Source organism: Mercenaria mercenaria, chromosome 1 (genome assembly GCF_021730395.1).
Source record: "Mercenaria mercenaria strain notata chromosome 1, MADL_Memer_1, whole genome shotgun sequence".
NCBI lineage: Eukaryota > Metazoa > Mollusca > Bivalvia > Venerida > Veneridae > Mercenaria > Mercenaria mercenaria.
The window spans coordinates 93,243,432-93,262,518 of record NC_069361.1 but is presented as its reverse complement, the minus strand read 5'-3'; the positions used below and the strand labels follow the sequence as shown (position 1 = coordinate 93,262,518).

At 35.3% G+C, this 19,087-nt stretch overlaps 1 protein-coding gene across 10 annotated transcripts in view; it reads left to right on the top strand.

Moving 5' to 3' along the window:
- The window catches only part of LOC123530206 (uncharacterized), a 273,691-nt gene that overhangs the window by 12,353 nt on the left and 242,251 nt on the right, over nucleotides 1–19,087 (top strand). For 2 of the 10 annotated variants that reach the window (XM_053517538.1, XM_053517539.1), the window contains 12 exons: nucleotides 4,092–4,162; nucleotides 4,985–5,185; nucleotides 5,561–5,923; nucleotides 8,332–8,407; nucleotides 9,114–9,280; nucleotides 9,543–9,692; nucleotides 10,091–10,174; nucleotides 10,902–11,054; nucleotides 11,984–12,397; nucleotides 12,712–12,822; nucleotides 13,660–13,848; nucleotides 14,379–16,342. In XM_053517538.1, the coding sequence (XP_053373513.1) occupies nucleotides 4,092–4,162; nucleotides 4,985–5,185; nucleotides 5,561–5,923; nucleotides 8,332–8,407; nucleotides 9,114–9,280; nucleotides 9,543–9,692; nucleotides 10,091–10,174; nucleotides 10,902–11,054; nucleotides 11,984–12,397; nucleotides 12,712–12,822; nucleotides 13,660–13,848; nucleotides 14,379–14,788 (2,389 nt within the window). In that variant the 3' untranslated portion in view covers nucleotides 14,789–16,342. Of the gene's footprint in view, nucleotides 1–3,485; nucleotides 4,163–4,387; nucleotides 4,665–4,984; nucleotides 5,186–5,560; nucleotides 5,924–8,331; nucleotides 8,408–9,113; nucleotides 9,281–9,542; nucleotides 9,693–10,090; nucleotides 10,175–10,901; nucleotides 11,055–11,983; nucleotides 12,398–12,711; nucleotides 12,823–13,659; nucleotides 13,849–14,378; nucleotides 16,343–19,087 lie in introns of those variants that run through there. The other 8 variants (XM_053517542.1, XM_053517559.1, XM_053517554.1 and 5 more) reach the window with 8 other exon arrangements.

Sequence of the window (19,087 nt, the reverse complement as noted above, 5' to 3'; positions counted from 1 at the left end):
GAAAATTAATAAAATTTAGCAGTAAACCACCTCACTACTGACTTATTCTTTCTTCCACATCTTTAAAACCCCTGATGCTGACCACAACTAAACGGTTCTTCAAAGCTTTCCCCAAAATTAATACTTTCAGACACTAACTTGCCAGGAACTTTAGCCTTCAATTATAATATGCCCGGCGGGGGGATTAGCCATGTGTAACATGGCTCTTGTTTACATGTCTTCTCTAGTGTTATAAGATTTATTTTAGAGTATAAAATGTTGTGGCATGGAATACTATTATTGACAGATTCAACTCTTTTTCAAACACTGGAAATACTGTCAGTTCAATGGATCAGGACTTAAGCATTTGTCCCAACTTGTAATAGCGATTTTTTCCCATTCAAGCACGGGTCTTTGCCAGGGGAGTGATTTGTTAAAACTAGTACAGTTTCAACTCAGTGTCTCGAACGCGCTTACCTCGAAATTCCGGCTATCTCAAAGACATTTCCATGCCATGAATTCCCGGTCCAATACTATCACTTTATATTTCCCGCAGTAGTGGTCGCTGATAAGCGTGCTATGACAAGTCTATATCTGCATGTAGTTCTCGTGTGGCTATCAGTGTGTGACATTATCGCTTTCGCATTAACTATTAATAGATAGGCTATAGTATTTATTTTTTACCATCGGTATTCAAGAAATTACTTGAAGTGTTAAGGTAACTTGACAACAATGACATTTTATCGAGTAAAGATACAAGTATAAATAACTCTCAAAATATACTAAGTATTCAAAATTGAACCACAAACAAGAGCTGTTACTATTAGTGACAGACGTCCCCGAAGTGTGCCCAAAAATGCTACAATTGTCTGCACAAAATATGCCAGAATAGTTTAGGTATGAACCATTTTGTGACCATATAAAAAAGATGTTCTCCAAAGGTAACCTTGACCTTGGAGCTAGGGGTCTGGGTCTTGAGCATGACATATTAACTCATTATAGGGAACATTTGTTACTAGTAATTTTAACGGCAGAGATATTGACAGGACAAGAAACATTCAATGTTAACTTAACTTTTGACTTCTAAGTGTGGCCTTGACCTTGAAGCTAGGGTCTTGGTCGTGCGCCTGACACGTCATCACAACATAGAGAACGTTTACGCAAAGTAATTTTAAAATCCCTTCATCGATGGAAGAGTTATGGAATGTATAAGAAGCAGACCATGTTAACCTTTAACCTCTAAATGTGACCTTGACCTTAGAGCTAGGGGTCTCATTATGGTAAACATTTATGCCAAGTTGTTTCAAAATCCCTTCATGAATGACAGGGTTATGGACCGGACACGAAAACGACCCTATTAACCTTTGACTTCTAAGTATGACCTTGACCTTGGAGCTAGGGATCTAGGTCTTGCGCATGACACATTGTCTGATTATGGTTAACATTTATGCCAAGATATTTCAATATGGACCGAACACAAAAACAGACCCTGTTAACATTTGACCTCTATGTCTGACCTTGACCTAGGAGCTAAGGGTCTGGGTCTTGCGCATGACACGTCGTCTCATTATGATAAACATTTATGCCAAGTAATTTCAAAATCCCTTGATGAATGGCAGAGTTACGAATCGGATACGAAAGAGCCCATATTGACGTTTGACTGGGTCTTAAGCATGTTATTTCAAAATCCCTTCATGGATGACAGAGTTACAGCCCGGACAAAAATTTACAAATTTACGGTCGGACGGACGGACAGTGCGATTTTAATATGCCAACCTTCGGGGGCATAAAAATATAAGAACTTACTGTAGTGTAAATAAAAAGTTATTTGCTGAAACATCGTTAAGGTGTTAGAAAGTTATTAATAAATACCACCCCCCCCCACCCCCTTAAAATGATCAAATGTTTGTGTTGAAATTCACGAAATAGATATATACTTAATAACTTGATTAAAGAAAAATATATTAAGCCGCATTAGCTATCTAAAGTGGTATTATATTCATGGCATGCGAAAAACACCTGCACTAAATATCATTTTTGAGTCAAATTTCGGTTAACTTGAAGTAAAATGCTCGGTCCCTTGGAATTCCAGATACCGAGTTTCACCTGTATATAAATCATGGTCGTAATTTTTGAGAAAATGTCATAAAGTTAGTGATTTTATCTTTTTTAGGTTATATTTTGTAAATCACACTACTGGTCAGCCTGCTTAGCTCAAAAGGGAGAGCGTAGATCTACGGATCATGCGGCCGTGTGTTCGAGCCCCGGTCTTTGACACAATTTGAAAAAAAGACATTGCGTATATACATTGCGACTGAAGACATTAAGTCCTCCACCTCTGATTCATGTGGATAAAATTTATGATATATTTATCTATTTATCACTACGCACGGCAAACTGATGGCTAACTAATGGACAATTATCACCGATAAAAATAGATCAGAATACATACAACAGGTCGGTCCTAATTTTTCCTACAAGTTTGTTGTCAGTTGCTTATTATCTTGACAGTTTAACTGAAAATATATTATATGAAATCAATTACCAAATTTAGATCAAAGAAAAATTACTGAACTTTTGTCTTACATGTAACATATTTGATAACAGAACTTTCATTGTGTTTCATCTAACGTTTTCACGGAAGAAAGCAGTGACATTGTCACCTTTATACTTTTCAAGTAAAGACGCATTTGGAATTAAATTGATTGCCTGCCTTTGAGTATAACATACTAACATACTCATCCTGGCGACGGCCTCGGTAATGAATTGTTGGTCAACATTTTTGTCTGCTTTTCTTTTTCGCCCATTCTTTTAATTTACTCTGTGGATTTGCTTTATTTTCATATCGTATATGATTTGAATCGTCGCTCTGGCACGAATATATCATTATTAATGCACTTTTTACTTGAGAATATAAGAATGTGTCCAGAGTGTTTAAACAAGATGTTTTAAGCAATATATCTATACAAAATAACTGCGACGTAATTACTTACATGATTTACATTAACTTGAAACAGGTGTTGTGCACACCAGTAAGGCCTGAATGGTGTGTGCTCTTTGAACATACTGTAATCTAAAAAGTAATATTGTGTCATTTCATTTTCCCAAATATTGTTACCATAATTTATATACAGCTGAAACTCGATATCTCCAATCAAAAGGATCAAGCATTCGATTATCATATTCAAAGAACTAAGACAATGGTTTGGCCTTTCAGGGTTATTCAGATGCTTGGAGCCAGTGATAACAGATAAAACTTGACCGTAATGTGTTCATGTACAGTAAATGATATGGACTGATATCTGAACTGATACTTTTATTTCACCATTGATCACTTCTTATGTATCTTATATTAACACAGTTATTGATTCCATGCAAGTCTGTTAAATGTATTTGATATTTTTTCACTATGAAAATGCCGGATGTATTTCATTCTAATATTTTGATCATTTACAGTAAAGTTCATATTTCATGCTATCACACTTTAAAATCATAACATCATTGTTATTTTAGCTATTTTTTTCATTTTGCTGCTGTTTATGTTGTTGTTGTCACATGCCCTTAAAGGGTGTTGACTTTTTATCTTGAAGCTTATAAATGTAAATATCAGAGCTTATGTCTATTTATCTGTTAGCTATGTATGTTAAAAGTGTTGATGCATATTTGAAAATTACGCCGTGGTGATATCACGTGCTAGCATTTCTACTAATTTCCTAACATCCGCTACTTGTTTAATTACTTTCTGCTATTTTATACTTTTGTAAGGTAAATGCTGTTTGTATGCTATCTGAATAAAGTTTAAAGGTACATTAGATCAACATTTTATATTTAAAAACAATTACTTCATTTAGTATATAATAAACATAAAATTAACAAATTTATGAGTATTTAACAGTACTATGCATTACGTTTGGAGGGGCCTGGGGTCTTCGCCATATGACCTATATAATTTCGTCGTTGCGACGTTACACCCAACAAAAAGAAAAAGGATCTATACAAGTGTAAATTATGCATAGGTAATATTTTTACACAATGAAAGCTTGATTTAATTTTTACCTTGATCTTTTGCAGACTCTGATTTTTCTAGGAATAACATTGATTACCTCTTGCAATTCTGTACCAGTTCCCTACATGAAATTGAAGCATGGTGGCAGCAGCGGAGCTTATAGCACTACAGTGCATGGTATATAAATATTTCAGCTACTGATACTATCAGCGTATTATTTTTTTATCCAACACTAACAAAAACGCAGTTACCCTTCAATTCTAAATTTAGAAAGTATTATTTAAGTCGAAAAATCCTAAAACTCCTAAAATTTCTAAACACATATAGAGAATCTGTCATTGGTCTTCGGTTAAGATCAGAAAATCCCAACCCGAGGGCGCACCGCTCAAGTCTTAAACGAGGCTGTGGGATTTCCGATCTTCACCGAACACCAATGATGGATTCTATTTCTCACTTACCACAACAGAAACAATAAAAACAAGCATGAAAATATGAAACTATTTAAAACGCGGGAAATTGACGTCCGTAAGCAGAAGTGACGTCGTGACATTTCAGTGACGCACAATAACAAAGTTCCATTTTAGTTTTATCGTTTGTAGGGTAACGGTACGTTCTTATCATAAAGTAATGAATTTTGAATCGAGAAATACACTATAAGGAACGGAGAGTAAAGATAAAGGTACCTGATTTTTAATTATTTTACATAAATAATATATATATTCAGTGCATTCCGATAAGTGAGAAAGACTTATCGGACAGAAAAATCTCTATTTTTAGATATACTGGAAAATCTTATCTCACATGGGTTATCCCACACTCTTGTGACGGACTACTTCATGCACTGAATACAGAAAAATCTCTATTTTTAGATATACTGGAAAATCTTATCTCACATGGGTTATCCCACACTCTTGTGACGGACTACTTCATGCACTGAATATACATATTATTTATGTAAAATAATAAAAGCATAAGCAATTAATTGAGTAATTTCTATAGGCAGATTGAGACGAGCACCGTGTGAAGTGAGTCTGTTTTATGATGTAGCCTGTCATGGTCTTTGTCCTCCGTACAAAGAAGACTGGGAAAAGAACAGGTTATATATGAACTGCACAGATGGTCTGTCCTATCATTGTGCTAAGGATAACACCACAGGAGAATATGTAGAAGCATGCGCCGAGCCAGTGCGGTGTGAACGTGGTAATTGTGTTTATCGTATATCAAATCAAAACAGTACGAGCGATCTTTTACATATTTTCCGATCAATATCATTATCTAAAATCTGTGTACTCGCGATAAAGATAAAAGTATAAGATGCTCACCAACGGTTTTTCGCTTGCTTGCTGGTTTATATTTTATTCACTTCCACAGCAAGGAATCAAATAAGCAGGAGACTGCAAGAAAGTCTTATTTATTTCTATCATAAAAATATGTTAATATATAAAAAGGAGACACAAATTAATAAAAATAATGTCTATTTTCAACATATAAAGTGATAATTTAATTAGGTTTATTCCCATAGGCATATTTGTTATACATATTTTTATAATAAGTTTGACTATGACATCATTTCAGGTAAAGAGCCAAGAATAGTTTTTCCAGCAGGGCACGAAAAGACAGCAATTGTAGTTTGTCGATACTGTGATAATGAAAATTTTTACAATCCTTATGAATTGAAATTGTCTAGCACATACTATAAATGTCCAAACTGGAAAAGTCGATGTGATAGAAATGTTGGGCAAATTAATTGCGACTACGAAAGGGGAGTTGAGAGGTACTATACGAATTATAGATGCAGGTGTGATGTAAGAATAGGTTACATTCAAGAGCTGGCAGTTTGTCCAACAGAATCACCTTGCCAGGAAGCGTCAGACTTGAAATGCGTTCCACACCAGTGTGGCTCTACCTCGGATGACATTTCACAAGAGTTATTGAAGGGTTTGTGATTTTTGTATTGAAAATTAAAGTACAATATACTTGTATTACTTATAGATGTGCAGTTGCTTTTCAAAAACTGTATTTATATCCAATTATTACACAAGCTACTGCTTATCATTATAGGTGAAATTTACCAAGATTCTCTGTTTCGAAATACAATAAAAGAGTCGGAAAAAGAAAACAGACATTAATAATTATTAACATTAGATAATTCCAACATTGATTTTAATGGATAAAATGTAAAATACCAGCGATATTAATAGCAAAACTTTTCAACAATTATATTACTTAGATAGAATGATATTATGTACACATATTAAATGGTGCCAGTAACAACTGAAGGCACGTTATTATAATAATCGTTAAATGAATACCTAAACTTAACTTTGGTTATTGTGCACACTTCCGGTTATTGGAAAGTATTACTACATATGAACTAACTTTAACTATGATGTTTTTACAAAAACGGTATGTGTAGTCAGTCAATAATGGAAGGAAGATATATGTTCTTGTTTTATTAGCATCATTAGTCTAGATCCTACTGGAGGTATGTGTTGCTGTTGACACAGTTCTTTATCTTCTTATGCACTTTTATGTTAGCATCTGCCAAATCTTGATTGACGCACTTTTAGTTGTTTTAAATGTATATGTTCTCCATTCAATTACTGTAGACTTTAATCGCTTTCCTTTTTTCTAAGTTTTTGTGTTTAGTTTCAATTTTCTTGGCAATTAAGTCCCTCCTTGATATTTCGTGGTGAATGATTGTCTTTCATCTTCAATATCCTCTTGTGGTCTGGTGTGCATGATTTGGAATATTGTCCCTACCTACATACAATGTACTTGTATCTGAATGAATTTGCTAACACTTACCATTTTGTCTGGTAAGGGTAGAGCGATAGATAAATATAAATACCTATATGTGGTTGCCATGCAGTGTAGGCTATTTTGTACACACTGTGCTGATCTACTGGCAATACCAAAAAGACCAATTTCATTGATAATGTCCCAAAAGTCTAGAACTCTGTTACTAAGATGGAAATTATTCTTCACAAAACCATTTTGTACACCACATATAGCCTTATGTATAGCGCACTACTTTTCAAATTACATACCAATTTATTTATACTAAGTAAGGCTCTGTTTAGCCCGGCTTTGAATTCATCTTTACGTTAGTTTTAATATTACATTAGTATTGATATGCAGGTCTTTAGTCATTTTCTCAATTTACTTGAATTGAATCAGTTTTGTTTTCTCGTCTCCGTAACATTTTGGAATGTTTTTATAGAAAAGTTTTTTTAGAGACAGTTTTACTATTTGAACAGTGGTTGTCTTGATAACGTTAAGGATTCTACAGAATCAATTCGTTTTTAATTTTAATTTTTTCTAAGATGGCATATCAACACGTGAAGGTACTTTGTCTGATAACACTTTCTGCTGCAACTGTTCATTGGCCTGTGTTTTATGCATTAGTAATGTTATAAAACCATTGTAGACATTAAATATGGTAAAATGGTTATTTTTGTAGTACACCTCTATAGGGGTGTATTTGTGTTTCTGCAAGGGTCATGCGAGAATGCCACCCAGCTGCCTGGTTCTTTTCAGATGTACGTCTGCGCCTGAAATAATACTAAGTGGAATGCCAGAGGTCTTAAGCTGGAAAGTCGCCACATGATCATAATGTGCCTGCAAAAATTGAAAAAATGAGGCATTTGTGTTTTTACGCCGTTGTTCTGTTATGTTTCTGAATCAATTAAAAGGTTTCTGATAATTGATGGGATTGTGATTCTATCGTTTTTCTTGGTCAACGGTCAACATAGATAATTGACGTAATAGTGATGAATATGAGTATTCTCTTTTAATCTGTATGATATACTTCAAACAATAAATTCAATTTATATAATTAAAATATAGCAAAATACTCATTAGAAATAAGTATCACACAAGATTTCAAATGTATAGATATACTGTGAACTTTATAGATCTGTTTGCTGCCTTTGCCCGAAATATTTCTTAAGTTTTATACCATTATATATCCCTGTGGTTTAATGACATACATGTATTTAGCTTTGTATATATGGTGGTCGTTGTACATGCACTGCATGATTTCTGCCAAAGGATTAAAAAGCTTTTAACAGAAGTTTAGGTTTAACTGTAATCTTTTCTTTTAAGGAAGATGACTGTGTTACTAAATTTTCCGACTTCAAGACTATAGTGTGTAACATTGAAACTCACATTTTTATTTGTACTTAGAGGATCCTTTTACGCCATTTCAACATAAAAACAATTGTTTTGTAAAACCGATATCTTATTATCTACTTATAATTACAAGAAAATGATTTATTTCGTCGAAATTTGCTAGTTTTGCTAAATTCAGAAACTTTTGACTTTATGTCAGTATTTTCCTTCAGATTATTGTTGTGCACCAGTTTGTGATGAAGGTTATCATAGAAATGAAACGTCTGACGTGTGCGATCCGATTTCAAGGTAAGAACATGATTTTATAACGATCATATGCGAAAGTGTTATGAAGTGAAGAAGGCTGTTACAAAATATAAGCATTTTGTAGATTAAAGATATCCAATGGCCATTTTCACTAAAATATTTTATCTTTATATATTCCACTTCAAATGTAGAAATTCCTCACAAAAAATGTATTTAACTTTGTTAATATATTGATAAATTTTGTATGTTGAGCTACATTCAGAATTAAATGTCATACAGTAACAGTCGATTGTTAAAAACTCTAGAAAGATAGTAACGTTGCCATTGTAATAATTGTTCTCACGGGTTGCCATTAATTCATAAAATGATTTTTATTTCCGTACGCCGAATCGAGGCTTTATTCTACGTTATCCGGATAAATGACGTTACGCCATCACTTCCGGTTTATCAAACGTGCAGAACTACCTTAAGTGTGTACTATTTTAAACCTAAAGCATAGTACTGTTAATACACATAAACTTGTGGTTAGTATTATTTTTACAGAAACTATATGCAGTAATTGTTCATACATGTATTTTCAAATATGAAATTTGGGTCTAGTATACCTTTAGCTACTACATTGTCCTTGTTCGATAAAATGGTCTGAAGAACGTCACTGAGAGATGGGTTCAGTCCTACTAACATACCAGTAAATTACTACTGTCTGTAGGTATAATCCTAACTTAAACTAATTTCTGTGAATTTCTAGTGCTTTAAGCACCGCAACCACACGGCCGTATAATCGAACGACTGCTACAAAACTAGAAACAGAAACAAATGGCATCCAAACACACATCGAAACTACAGTTACTGTAACGACAGAAGCGCCATCTGTTCCCAAAGAAAATACATCAACAACAGCAACACCAAATACAGGTGCGTTAACAGTAGTGTGCCCCTCTACGTGTGCAACAATTACGTAATGGCGAGACATCCGATTTTGTTAGGGGGGTCATCGTATCATGTTGTCAACTAGTTATTTTGACTTCGATTAGGAGAGCGTAATTCATTTATGATATATATTTATAAATATTTTGTCTGAATCTCGCCGATTGAATCTAATTAGCTATCAGAACTTACTTCTCTCTTAAGAATTTCAACATAACATATTTTAAAACATGTTTTACATTTTATGCAGATATAAATGGTTCACTACTTCTGCTAGTTATAATATTAAGTGTTGTTCTTGGAGCGGTGATAACTGGAGTTTTAGTCTATGGTATCTACCGTACTAGACATCACAATAAAAGGAAATCCAACAAAACACAAGCTAGAAAACCCGGAGATGGTAACACTTCTTATATTACATTACAAGTATATTTGAATATATTTCAAGGTACAAGTAGTCACAATTTGTACAACGCAATCATGTTGGCAAAACATGCCTGCGATATTCCATTATGTTTAAACTCATCACCAAGGTCTATCTGTTACACTGTATCATTTGGAGTTTTATTCTGGTAGACAAAGGCAGATAATGACTGTTTTCAGTCTCAGTGTTATTTTGATAGTAGCACAGAGCAGAGGTTAAGGAGCTTGATTCAGGCAACTTTGAGAAATATATGCTGTGTCTCCCCGCCCCTTAATCCTCACCGAACTCCGCCACTCACTTTTGGACATAACATAACATAATCATTCAAAAAACATTGTCTCGTTTTTTGGTAATATGAATCTTTATTTCCATAGATAATGGTTATAATGCGAATCACCAGGGTCACGTTTCGCGACGAGGAGCTCCAATCAACGATGGGGAGACTAAACCGTTTATAGGTGAAAATTAGTGTATTACTCCTTGTCTTCTTTTCCCTGCTATTTTTTCTTTCGTTGGTTCTCTGTCTTTTTAAAAGAGGAAGAAGATGGTATGCGCCCGTCTTGATACATTCTCGCATACCAGAGATTTTCCATTGTGTCCTAGTTGAACGAACCTCTGATAGATGAGAATGCTACGGATATTAATTACTATTAAGTAATAGCAAGCACCTGGTTATAACATTCGACTTTCCACAAGTCAGCTGGATAGCTTCCTAACTTGAACGAATTCTTTATAATCAGCATAAGGGATAGATTGTTCGAAATGAGCAACACTAACCACGCGATAACTAGTTTATTGAACGTTCATTTACCAGAGTTCCTAAGTTTTGTACATTTGCTAAATTTTTATGCAAGTATGTGAATAACGGATAACTTCTGAAGTGGTTTAGCAAACTGGTTATTTTTGCACGCTCCCTATTTATCTATTTTAAAAATTATTTTGGTCACAAAATGCGTCTGTAATTCTTCTATAGAAACTGTTAAACATTTAGTATTAGATTAATTAAATAGAATATTTTCTTACATATCATCGTGGGTTTAGTGTAAGTAAATCTTAATTTATAGGATTTGTTTAAAAACTGAAATTTATATGCCTAAGAAAATAGATTTAAAACTGTTGGAAAATAAAACTTGAAGAGCTTTTAAATGAGAATTGTGATTGGAAAGAATATGTTTATTATCATAGATAATGACATATATCAGCATGATGAAACTGTGGCACAAGTACGTGTCAGTCCTTCTCAAGAACGGGAAAAATTAAAAAAATTCCATGAGGCTGGCGATGAAAATGATGCACACGGTGAAAATAATCATGGACATTTTTCTCAAGCTGCTCAAGGTAATGTTTCGTGTGTTTTTGTTTATACATGTATGTCTTATACTCCTGCTCAGGATATTGTATGGTCTGATGTCTGTAAAAATATATGTCAATTGTTTGCTTACATTGACACTGCCATATGCACTTTTTTTATACACCCGAAGGGACGTATTATGTTATGACGCTGGTGTCCGTCTGTCCGTCCGTCTGTCTGTCCGCGCCCGTGAAATGATGGTTAAGTGACTGCATAACGGTACTTTCTCTTTGATGTCATTCATTCCGTTCTATTTATGTGACTATTTTTCTTTTTATTTGACTGTTAGAACAATAGAGAGAACAATGGGGGAGTCACATAAAGACCGTTTCGTTAGAACGTCCGTCCGTCTGTCCGTCTGTCCGTTAGCAATTTCGTGTCCGCTCTGTAACTCTTGAACCCCTTGAAGGATTTCAAGGAAGTTTTACACAAATGTTTACCACATCGAGACGATGTGCAGAGCGCATGTTTTGGATGTCTCGCTTCAAGGTCAAGGTCACACTTAGGAGTCAAAGGTCATATCACTTTGTTTCGTGTCCGCACTGTAACTCTTGAACCCCTTGAAGGATTTCAAAGAAACTTGACACAAATGTTCACCACACCAAGACGACGTGCAGAGCGCATGTTCCGGATGACTTGCTTGAAGGTCAAGGTCACACTTAGGGGTCAAAATTCAAGTTCTTAAAATTTTGCTCCCATCCTATGATGTAAGCCTTCGGGCGTATATTGCCCCGCTTGGCGGCGCTCTTGTTGACTTTGAATCAATAGACTTTGAATAACGTACATAGCTGAGACATACTTAATACTTTAACCTTAAAACTAAGCATAGTTTATTCCTTGTCTCCGTAATGTGCCCGTTTTCAGTTTGGCTATTAGCATAAGTAATTTTTATCAAATCATAATATCATACTGATAGGAAATGATCAAAATGGAGACAACCCTAAGAAGAAAAAACATAATGTGAACTGTCCTGCTAAAGCCATCGCAAGTCAGAATGTGGGGATTCACGAACAGGATGAGGATCACAATAGTGAAAGTGTACCAGAAAATAGTAGAACTATACCTGCAAATCATAATGGTCATCATCACAATCCGACATCAAACGGCCATCTGTCGCTTGGTGATGATACTTGCCTGACTGAGGTTGAAATTAATAGACATGACGCTACCAATTGTGATGAGCTAGCTTTAGGTGGCCTTACACAAAAACTACCTGTTGTTAATGATGGCGGCGGTTTGTCAAGTAATAAACAATGTCCTGATCGTTCTAATAATCAGGAGAACGGTATTGATGGATATGGTAATCAGGAGAACGGTATTGATGGATACGGTATGTAAACGAGATAAAAATTAATGGTTCAGTAGTAGCAGTAAAATGACAGTGTTCAAAACAGCTGCAGAAAAGCAGAAGCAGACCCAAATGCAAAAACAAAACTTGTAACTCTTAGTATTGACAGATATGATATTTTAAGTTACGTAACAGTAATGATAATATTAAAAAAGACATCTAAACAACAGAAATAAAATTCATGTTTCTGATTTGTTCAAAGTTTGTGTGCATTCTAATTTTAGTTAGTTTGAAAATAAATTGTGGCAAAACCAGGTTCCATTTGTAGCTTTTGGTTAATTTATTTTATTTTGCAGGATGTCATATATGTGGTATACAAAGTGCAGATATCATATGTATAGATTGTGATAAGAAGCTATGCCGAAATTGTGATATTACATGGCACAAACACCCAAGTCGTCAGAAAGGTAACAAAGATCGAAAGTATGATAGATAATATAGAATACGACATTTGATAAAATGAACAAAAAAGAATTTTCTGCTAATCGTCGGAATTTGATATTAACAGATTTATCTTGTTGCTTTAACTTGTAATATAAATAGATAAATGTAGATAAAATGTTAGAAATGATAAGGTTTGAGGTAATATCACCAATTATATATTAATGTTGTAAGAAAAAAGTTATGGTAAGTTTATTCAATTATAGTAAATGACTGTAATAATGTTAAGAATTAAGAAATGACTTGCATCAACCAGAGTGGTCTATCTATTACAATTTCCAACAATTTAATTGCACATTATATAGAGGATATTACATGAGTGTCTTTTCATATTGAAATTATTAAACGAGTTGAATAAAATGATAAAATGCGAGGCTCCGTCGAGCATTTTATCAATTTTATTCAACGAGTTTAATAAATTCAATGTGGAAAGTCACAAATGTAATATTCTTTTTATCACATGTAAGCCTTTCTTGTCGAAACAAAAAATCGACTTTCTTTTACTATAATATAAACAAGACAATTTGACCGGCGTCGCCTATACTATAAATGACGTCGACGTAAAAGCTTTATTACACTAGTGTATTATCATTTTTATTTAATGGCTTTATTACACTCCCGCGACGTCAAACATGTGATGAATTGCATTATTTAAATACCACACACTACCATTTGCTCTGCAAAACCCATGTGTCATGTCTTCTCAAATTTTCGGTATACTAAATGTTTAAATTTATTAAATCTATCAGTTTTTGAGATATTAATACATAAATTGATTTTAACTTATTAAAATGCATTGGTAGCATGTAGGCGATTTGATGAAACCAAAACACAGGATTCCAGACAATTAGCAAGCAATCAAAATCAAGAAAATAAAAATCATAATTCTGGAGAAGTTTTCGATAACCCTACACATGATCAAGATCATCGCAGTCAAAATGTGGAAACGAATAGTCCAGCCCAGCGAGTCAATGTTACTGCTCACACCGAAGGTAATAATTACCCTTCCATAATTTACCCCCAAAAATACCATTCTCGAATGCAACGTGCTTCTTACCATGATATTTTTTTAAAACTTGGTGAAAGTCGAGAGTAATGTCAATACCATTGTTCTTAATAGTTCATAAACGCTCTAAAAGAGTTGTAAGTTGTCATATCGTAATAGTTTCATATGTAACAATCGCAGGTCATTTTTAAGCTAAAACAAGTCAAATATTGCCGTAATATTCCGTTCTCGACATGACTGTGTATAGTATTGTAATGCGATTTTTGTGCGCTCATATGGGTGTAAAATACATATTGGAACTTCTAGCAAATCCATTAATCCCACTAGCGGTTGAACGAATTCTTTTAACGACGTTTCTGACTGACGTTAGAGTGCACATGCAGCCATCATTGAATTTACACCAATGTCTTTATACGAAAATAAACGTCTGTTGCTATACAAAATGTTTAGATATATTATATTGATCTGGCGTATGTCAGTGTATTAGTGGTTAATATATAAATCTATATATTTTAGGTGAGGAATCTATTCAGAATGGATATCGGCCGGGCAAGACTGTCTCTCTACTTCGTAAGGATAAATTCTTACAACCGCGTACACATACTCAAGAACGAAAGACAGGAAATCGACATTATCCTCGTGAGCCAGAAATTAAGATTATTCTTCCTGAAAAGGATCAGCATAATATTGATGAAATGAATGTCCATTTTAAATTTAAAACAGGCGATCATCCTACACAGACATCGACTGGGAATACAGCACTCGAGATAGTTGACGATTGGTCAGAAGGAAACATACCAAAGATAGTTCCTAATGACGTAGAACAAATTGATATAGAAGCTGAGCATGATGAGGAGAAAGGTGCCCGTCTCGAAGAATCTGTTCAGTTTGACAAATCATTTCATGACGTGTCTTCATCTGTCTAAGCATTAATTCTTTGAAACCAATTATTTATTATTACGAGGAATAATCTAATGAGATTGATACTTGGAAGGTTGTCAGCTTCGTTATCATATCGACTCCCGATATATTTAGTTTGCGTTGTCTGATTATTTTTATTATGTTATGTAACATTACATGTATGTCAACAGAAAGTGTTTGCATTACGTTTTTAGTCCCCCGCCACAAGTGGTGGGCGTTTATAGGAATGGCCTCCGTCCGTCCTTCCGTCCTTCTGTCCTTCCGTAACATTTTGTGCCCGCCCTGTATCTCCTAAACCCCTTGAAGGATTTTCATGAAAGTTGGGTCAAATGATCACCTCATCAAGACGATGTGCAGAACCCATGAGTCAGCCATGTCGGTTCAAGGTCAAGGTCACAACTCAAGGTCAAAGGTTTGAGCCTACCATTTCGTGTCCGCTCTGTATCTCTTAAGCCCCTTGAAGGATAATCATGAAGTTTTAATTAAATGATCACTTCACCAAGACAATATACAGAACCCATAAGTCAGCCATGTCGGTTCAAGGTCAAGGTCATAACTCAAGGTCAAAGGTTTGAGCCTATCATTTTGTGTCCGCTCTGTATCTCTTAAACCTCTTGAAGGATAATTATGAAACTTCGATTAAATGATCACCACATCAAGACGATGTGCAGAACTCATGAGTCAACCATGTCGGCTTAAAGTCAATGTCACAACTCAAGGTCAAAGGTTTGAGCCTTCCATTTTGTGTCCGCTCTGTATCTCCTAAACCCCTTGAAGGATTTTCATCAAACTTGGATCAAATGATCACCTCATCAAAGTGATGTGCATAATTGATGAGTCAGCCATGCCGGCTCAATGTCAAGGTCACAACTTAGAGTCAAAGGTTTGAGCCTTCCATTTTGTGTCCGCTCTGTATCTCCTAAACTCCTTGAAGGATTTACATTAAACTTGGGTCAAATGATCACCTCATCAAGAACTCATGAGTCAGCCATGTCGGTTCAAGGTCAAGGTCACAACTCAATATCAAAGGTTTGAGCTCTGTATCTCCTAAACCCCTTTAAGGATTTTCATGAAACTTGGGTCAAATGATCACCTCATCTAGACGATGTGCAGAAGCCATGTCAGTTCAAGGTCAAGTAACATCTGAAGGTCAAAAGTTTACCCTTTCACTATCCATACCAGTGGCGGGGGATTTAGCTGTCTTTCAGACTGCCTTGTAATTAATAAAAATATATTGACAGTTAGATAAATACTGGACCAAAGAGTGAAACCCTTGAAATCTTGTTATTGGTTGTTGTAGTACAAAATTGTAAAAAGACAAAATAAGATATATGCATATGCTTGTTTTTAGCTGAATACTAGTATATTGTACCTGTTCTCTGGAGGTTCTCGCATTACCATCTGTCATATCAGATAATTGTTTAAGCATCGGGTCGAGATTGTACAGTAAATGATTTTTAACAGACAACTCGCTGTAAACAACTCGAATAAAGAATTGTAAGATGCATTTCTTTAAAGACATCATTTGTCAGAGCATTATATAAAATCTGACCACTGTCTACTCGCCTTTTCTTTTCATTTTTACCAGGAAATATGATTGACACCATGAAAAGCTAAATGACCCGAAGTCAATTAACGTATGACTGGCAGATATATCGTGTGTACGTGAAATAATACTCTTTGATCTCTAGGTCTGAGACATTGTTCCTTGACCAAACGGACTGGTAAAATGTTTTCAAAATATGTTAAATGAGCGTCGAAGTGTGGTCAGTTTTTTATTTCATGTATTGGAACTTTCATTCTTAGTATAACCTGATGTCAGACGAACAATGTTTTGAATACTATTGGGATAAAGGAAAAGTAGAAGACTACATACTTGTACCAAACATCTGTATATTATGAGTGTTTCTTTAACTCGTGTCATGGCGCAGTTCTGGTGAACTTGTATGTCATTTCAATTTTAAAAAATCCTCGAGAAATGAAGGATCATGAAATGGAACCTCTTAATTCTATAAATATACTTTGACCTTCAAAAATGACCTTTGGGCGAGTTCATTTACTAAGGTGGATCTAGTATTGTAATCATCTTGGCCTAAATACCATAAAAATTAACATTCTGACCTAGTTTCACGAAGATACAGTCATAAATGTGCCCTCTAGATTGTTAACAAGCTTTGCCTTTGATTTGACCTGGCGACCTAGTTTTTGTACTCGCATTACCCTAAAATTGTGTTGGTGCCCAACCCCAACCCGACCATATTGGAACTTGACCAAAAGACCATTAAGATTACATTCTGACCAATTTCCATTAGGATAAGGTCATAAATGTGTTCTCTAGATTCATCTGATTGTTAACAAGATATCGTATTAGAAATGTAAAGAACTACAACGCTGTGCCCAGGTTCTGCCTTTAATCGTTGTAACGTATATTAGAATCATGCAACAACAACGGATGTGACGTAGACGTCATTAGCGCGACGTCGCATGTTAAAGCGTGGTAATTAACGTAATAACATTTTCTACACAAGCTTTTCCTTTGGTGACCTCGTTTTTGACCCCACATAATCCAGATTCGAGCTAAACCTAAAGATCATCAAGATTAAAATTCTGACCATGTTTCATTAGCATATGGTCATAAATGTGGTTTCTAGAGTGTTTAATTTTTTCTTTGATTGGACGGACACAGGATGATCGCAAAAGCTCACACTGAAGCTTTGATAATTTAAACTATCTCGGTAGAGGACCACTAGATGATGTTACATACCAGATATCAAAGCCCTAGGCCTTGTGGTTTTGGACATAATAATTTTTAAAGTTTTTTTTTTCCTTTCGGTTGCCATGGCAACAAGAGTTCTGTAAATGATTCAATACCTTGAACAATTTTTTTCAAGGAGGGCTAGGTGAGGTGAGCTAAAAAAGATGTATATTTTCTATTTTATCATCCACCCATGCCCCATGTGGTTTTGGGACGATCTGTGTATGAAAAGAATTGGAACCACTGCCTTACCTTTGTTATATTTTGGTAGGGGACCACTTGATGATGCTATATACTAGACATCAAAGTCCTAGGACTTGTGGTTTTGGACAAGATAATTTTTAAAGTTTTTTTTCCTTTCGGTTGCCATTGTAACAAGAGTTCTGTAAATGATTCAATACCTTGAACAATTTTTTTCAAGGAGGACTAGGTGAGGTGAGCTAAAAAAGATGTATATTTTCTATTTTATCATCCACCCATGCACCATGTGGTTTTGGGACGATCTGTGTATGAAAAGAATTGGAACCACTGCCTTACCTTTGTTATATTTTGGTAGGGGACCACTTGATGATGCTATATACTAGACATCAAAGTCCTAGGACTTGTGGTTTTGGACAAGATAATTTTTAAATTTGTTTTTCCTTTCGGTTTCCATGGCAACAAGAGTTCTGTAAATAATTCAATACCTTGAACAATTTTTTTCAAGGAGGACTAGGTGAGGTGAGCTAAAAAAGATGTATATTTTCTATTTTATCATCCATCCATGCCCCATGTGGTTTAGGACGATCTGTGTATGAAAAGAATTGGAACCACTGCCTTACCTTTGCATGATCGTAAGAGGCGACTAATATTGTCTTAACACTTGGTTTTGCGGTTATTCTGTAATTCCATCAGGTATGTAAGTTTTTATTCCATACCTCATGTTTTCATTTCGATGTATACGAGATGTGAAACCAAAATTTGTAGTCCTGTTTGGCGCCATATAACCTATATTGTGTTGGTGTGCCGTAAAATATTATTATTATTATTATTATACCAGATTTATATAGCGCCCTTTTCATGATCAATTTCACGTTCAAAGGCGCTTTACATAGTTCAAATGCAGCCACACAGAGCGCATAATTCATCACTACTAGTACAGACACAGAGCGATCTGACCAGAGGGACAGAGTGAGACAAAGCCCCCACGACAGAGAGATCAGAAATCAGATACAGTCCGGCTAACTTAGCCTAGCTCGTTTCGAATAGACAGCCTGGTTCTTTAACGTGCCCAGTGTAGTGAGACAAAGCCCCCACGACAGAGAGATCAGAAATCAGATACAGGCTTGTCCGGCTAACTTAGCCTAGCTCGTTTCGAATAGACAGCCTGGTTCTTTAACGTGCCCAGTGTATAGCACTGATACACGCAAGGATTGCCTGGGTTCCTGACCAGTACACCTCTAGTTGGGTGGGAAAAGCGTTTCTGAAAATTCCCGAGTAGCTGCCGGGGATCGAACCCCCGACCTCAGGATTGGAAGGCCAGTGTGCAAACCACTGAGCTATCCGTCCA